This window comes from Peromyscus californicus, unplaced genomic scaffold, assembly GCF_007827085.1.
Source record: "Peromyscus californicus insignis strain IS unplaced genomic scaffold, ASM782708v3 Scaffold_4__1_contigs__length_199733344, whole genome shotgun sequence".
Taxonomy (NCBI): Eukaryota; Metazoa; Chordata; class Mammalia; order Rodentia; family Cricetidae; genus Peromyscus; species Peromyscus californicus.
Genome location: NW_026294562.1, coordinates 188,767,671 through 188,773,505, shown reverse-complemented (window position 1 = coordinate 188,773,505; position 5,835 = coordinate 188,767,671). Strand labels below are relative to the sequence as shown.

Genomic DNA, 5,835 nt, shown 5'->3' with positions numbered 1-5,835 from the left:
GTTACTGGTTACTATCTTCTCTGGAGTCAGACAGTCTCCTTTCTGATAAGTCCCTGCCTTTTACTAGTTGCTAGGACCATGTTAAACTGGAGTGTGTCTGTAACCAGGACACTCATCTGAATGTAGTTGTATCATTAACTATCTCACAAGTGCACTGTGGATTATAAACAAGCAATTAATTGTAAAGCATTTGGTAGATGCTAACACCTATTAATGACATTATAAACTTTAAATTTTGCCACAATGTCACAGTTAACTGTCTGCAATTCAAACAATAGCAATTCACTGAGACCTAGCTAACTACTTACTAGAAAGGCACTTATTAACATTAGTTGTGTATGTAATGTAGTAGTGTCTATGTAGCACATGGGTTGGCATGCCAAGAAAAATAAAATCCGACTTGTTTAACAAGTGTCCTCTGGGCATACTTTGTATTGAACCAGGACCATGACAGAATGGCTTCCAGAGACTTGGCTGTGGGGATCTTCCTCCTGTCCCAGACTGCACTGGGAATGCTGGGGAATTCAGTCTTGCTTTGTTGCTTTATCATTGCTGACTTATCTGGAATCAGGGCAAAGCCCACAGATGTGATTGTCAAACACCTGACCTGGGCCAACTTCATAGTTCTCTGCAGAGGAATCCCACAGACCATTGCTGCTTTTACTCAGACTTACTATCTACATAATGTTTCATGTAAACTTGTCTTATATTTTCATAGAGTTGCCAGAGGAGTATCCCTTGGTTCCACATCTCTATTGAGTGTCTTTCAGGCTATCACCATCAGCCCCAGTAATTTCAAGTGGGCACAGCTCAAGGTCAGAACCCCCAGGATCATTGGTCCTTCCCTGGGTCTGTGCTGGGCCCACCAGCTGTTGTTAAATGACTTCGTTCCTGTATATGCAACTGACATATGGAATGGAGGAAATGTTACTGGTATAAAAGATTTTGGATATTGTGTTTTTAAAAATTCTGGGAGACTGTTCAACACATTTATTGTAATCATATTGGCATCCAATGATGTCATCTTTTTGGGACTCATGATGTTGGCCAGTGTCTACATGGTGTTTATCCTGCTGAAACATAAGCAGAGGGCACAACACATCCACAGATCCCAGTCTCCTAGGTCATCCCCTGAGACCAGAGCCACCCAAAGCATCCTCACCCTAGTGAGCAGCTTTGTGCTTTTCTATGCAACATCAATTGTCTTTTCATCCTATCTGTCTGTCTTTGAAGGAACCATTAAGTGGCTGCCTAACACTGGTATGGCCATGTCTGCATGCTTTCCAGCATTCTGCCCCTTTCTGCTCATCAGACACTACGCTTCCTTCTTCAAGCTCTTTTGTACTTGTTCTTACCAGACAGCACACTCTGCTTGTATAGTCAGAGAACTCTAAAAGCTGTGCTGTCTGCATCCCTCTATCCATGTCTTCTACCCAGTTTTGCCCTGTAACACACTGTCAATATCAACCTTTGCAGCAGACACTGATTGTCTACAAAGTTTCTTCCCAATGTAGTTTGTAACCCATTCTGGGACACAGGCAATGCATGATGTACGATATGAGTGCTGAAACTATCACCACTCACTGTTTAAATGGAGAACATCACAATAGCTGAGATAATTCAGGTGTAGGAGTATGCAGAGTTTTGTCCTCCTGTGAGCATCTGTGAGGATGGGATTTTTTAATCAACATTGTCACCTTCAGTTCAAAAGTTAACTATTGTTGGTCTGCACCTAGTTTGTCATCCTAAATTACAGAATCAAGTGTTGCTGACAGTTAGGAAATAAGAATAAGTGAATAGAATGAAAAAGGTCGGAACAGTTCTGTGATGGTCATGAAACATGCAAGTGTTGGGTATTGGAGGGAATGTAGACACTGTATTTCTTAAATCTAAAGTATAATTCACAACCCTGGAAAAATGTTTAGAAATACGTTTTTAAAATTCAGCTGTAGATAAACTTTCAAATGAAAAGGTTTAGGGATGAACTGTAGAAACTGCATACAAAGTAAATACTGGAAATGCTTGCATATGTAAGCATCAGGTTGTTAGTTTAAATTAATATGAATGACAAATGGGAGAATACAAGTGGGTAGCACAGACTTTGTTGTCCCTGTTCTTGGGAGGAAGAAGTGGGAAGACTGTGTATTTGAGTTCAGCCTGGGTGACATAAAGAAACTGTCAAAAAAAAAAGAAAAAACAAAGTTGGAGTGTTCTGGTGTATGATCAGAGGTAAATCCACAAAATATTATTTAAAAGAACATTTAAGTCAACCATGGAGGTAAATAGTCTCTCTGGGAGACTAACTTCACTTGCTTTATTTTAAAATTTTTGTTAGTATTGTCTATTAATTTCCAAAGCTAACTGAAATAAAACAATGACATACTCAGAAGAGAAGGGAATTTTGGCACCACATGACATGAGGACACAGAATGTACCATTGGTGCTTCCAAGGCCTGTATGCTACTAGCACAGTCCACAGATGTTGTACTTCCACCCTTAGTTATATGGTTCAGCTCCTTAATTGGCCTCTTCTCTCACCCACGTTGATATAAAGCAGTATATAATATTCACAGTAAAATTTGACTCATCTACCCACAATCCATTTTTATGTGAATTTATATCTGACTTCATTGATGTCTGTGTTTTGTATGGAGAATGACCCACAATTGCCACGCTTTCAGTTTTAAAAAGTGAGTCTATTAAAGATGCAGTCAACAGCTATGAAAGAACAAAGCAGCAAATAGCTGGAAGTCTGTACATTTCCAGATCAGACAGATGCTCAGAGCATCCAACATACACTGATCTGAACAGCCCATGAAACCTAGGAATCAGTAGGAGGAGACATATGGTGAGGGAAGAAAACATGGAGGAGTAGAAAGAGGAAAATTGCCCTCAGGATGTAATATATGAGAGAAGAATTTTTAAAAAGTTGTTTTGTTAAATAAACCAGAAATTCACACTGGAATTAGAGAAAAGCATTTTCAATAAATGGTCCTGGTCTAACTGGATGTGTGCATCTAGAAGAACACAAGCAGATTCATATTCATTACCCTGCTCAAAACTTAAGCCTAGTGGATCAAAGAATTCAACATAAAACCAGACACTGAACCTGATAGAAGATAAAGAATGGAATAGCCTTAAATGCATCAGCAGTGGAGATAATTTCCTAAACAGAACATAGATATCACAGGCACTAAGACTGACAATTGACAAATGCGACTTCATTAACTTGAAAAGTATTTCTAAGGCAAAGGACATGGTCAATAGAACAAAACAGCAGCCTACAGTATGGAAAAAGATTTTCATCAGTTCCACATCACATAGAGGGCTGATACCCAAAATATGTAAAGAACTCAAGAAACTAGACATCAACAAACCTAATAATCCAATTAAAAATGGTTTATAGTCATTAACAGAGAATTCACAATAGAGGAATCACAGAAGTAAAAAAAAAAAAAAACCCTAAAGAGAGGTTCAAAATCCTTAGCCATCAGGAAAATGTGAAACAAAACTACTTTGAGATTCCATCTTACACCTGTTAAAATGGCTAAGATCATTAACAAATATCACAGCTCATACTGGCAAGGATGTGGAGCCAGGGAAACTATCCTCTATTGCTCCATCTGTAACTCCTCACAGATCCACTGCTATTCCTTATCCCCAACTGTGTGTCCTTAAAAAAACAACAACAAGAAAAAAGAACATCAGCTGTGACTTGTGGTCAACTTCTCAGGGGCCACAATCTTGATGAAAATTGACTCTCCTCCAGAAGCTATCAAATAAGTAATCATTGGTCCTCAGTCAGGCATGGAGATGAGAAAATGCATTTAAAGAGCATAGCTTGAGTGACTGGGATGATAAATACTCAAGACAGTGTTGTTATACATAGATGTTTTTAGTGAAGCATGAAATAGTACATACATTTGGTTCAGAACTGCTGATAATTATAAATAGATTTGAAATTAGGCAACTTTCATTAAGTCTGTTTGGTTTTTATTGACAAAAGCCTAAGTTTCCAGTAATAAAATGAATTTGATTATCAATATGAAATATTAACAATATCTTAAAATGGGTATTTTATCCATATATACACTATGAAGCTGTAATACATTAATACAAATAAAATATGCACACACATACACATGTAAATTTAGTAAAAGTATGAGCCTCAACTTCAAAGAAACCATATAACACTGCATGACTGAAGTTTCAATATGTTGGTACATTGATGAAAGAAGTTCACTTAAGCCCAAGAATTCAAGAATATTCTGAAAAACAAAAAGACACATTCTTCATATTAAAAATACAGTTAAATTTAACATAAAGTTACTTTAATGCGTTGACTAAAATCTTATTTTTCAGTGAATATTATGTACTGTTTTTGAATTTTGTCCTTGAATTTGGATTTGCATGAAATGTTGGTAATTATGTATATGTTATATTTATAATGTGACACAAATATGGAAGTGCTATGTAAAATATTTCTACAAATGTAGTGTAAACTATGTTAATCCATACATCAAAACTTTAAAAGAAATGTAAAGCTGTCTGCTTCTTGCCCTCTACATTGTTTGGTCTTCATAAATGCCTCTATAGTTTGTGAACTTCAGTGGTTGAGTCTGAGATTTGTATAAGGAAAATGAATACATTCACAAAACATTTAATCCAGGGAACCTCACTGGGAGCATACCTATTCTTTCTTTAGAAAAGAGCCCCAAGAAGGGATTGTCAGGTCTTGAAGTGCTTTTCACCTGCAGCCTTCCTCTATCTATGTTGGATTCAAACCTCAGGGTTGATTCTTTCTATTGTGGGGATTGAATCTGTTCAGGAGTAATCCCTTGAAAGAAAGATGTTAATTCAGGGAACAGCAATTATATGTTCTGTCTGAGAATGTCGGGTCCTCTGCAGACTGGAGATTTGAAAGAAAGTACTCACCTGTGTAGGTATAATATATCTGTGATGCTTGCTTCTGGATGGAGACTAAGTGAACAAAGGCACAGGCAGACTACCTACAGGCAGTAGATTGGCAGCAACACTTAAGATGTATATTCTCCAAGATCTTCTTCCCAAAGGCTTATGGGATTGTGTTAGAGAAAACAACAATGATATAGCATTTGCTGAGGGAGTTGACATCACCACTGGACAACACTGTTCACATCAAGGAATAGTTGACATTAACTGAACAGTTGGCATCCTATAGGTACAGGCTGGTAGTATGATATTATTCTCTTCTAGGATGTCAAGAGAGGGTGTCCAGGAAGGAGGAATGGACAGGAGTTGGATTCTGGGAATCAAAGACTAATAACAAAGGGTGTAACTGAGTGATCCCTGATATCCTGTCATTTGTGTTCCTCAATTTTTTTATGCATTAAAACCTTCTTTTTTTATTTTGCAATACAATTCAGTTCTACATATCAGCCACGGATTCCCTTGTTCTCCCCTCTCCGGCTCCCCTCACCTTCCCCCCAGCCCACCCCCCATTCCCACCTCCTCCAGGGCAAAGCCTCTCCCACGGACTGAGATCAACCTGGTAGACTCAGTCCAGGCAGGTCCAGTCGTCCCCCCCCTCCCCCCCTCCCGTCACCCCCTCCCACCCCCCCCCTCGCCCCCCACCCCCCGCCTCAGGGCCGAGCCTAGGGACTCTGCATAGGCCCCAGGTTTCAAACACCCAACTCATGCAATGAGCACAAGACCCTGTCCCACTGCCTGGATGCCTCCCAAACTGATCAAGCCAATCAACTGTCTCACCCATTCAGAGGGCCCGATCCAGTTGGTGACCCCTCAGCCATTGGTTCATAGTTCATGTGTTTCCATTCGTTTGGCTACCTGTCCCTG

General features: G+C 39.2%; 1 protein-coding gene across 1 annotated transcript; it reads left to right on the top strand.

Annotated features, from left to right (window-relative positions):
* The first annotated feature begins 455 nt into the window (after window positions 1-455).
* On the top strand, window positions 456-1,394 carry LOC128124232 (vomeronasal type-1 receptor 4-like). Its single transcript, XM_052760412.1, has one exon. It carries the CDS (start codon window positions 456-458, stop codon window positions 1,392-1,394), a length of 939 nt encoding a protein of 312 aa, XP_052616372.1.
* The last annotated feature ends 4,441 nt before the right edge of the window (window positions 1,395-5,835 follow it).

Coding starts and splice junctions, on each gene's coding strand:
- LOC128124232 (XM_052760412.1), top strand. CDS start 456: ATGGCTTCCAGAGACTTGGCTGTGGGGATCTTCCTCCTGTCCCAGACT.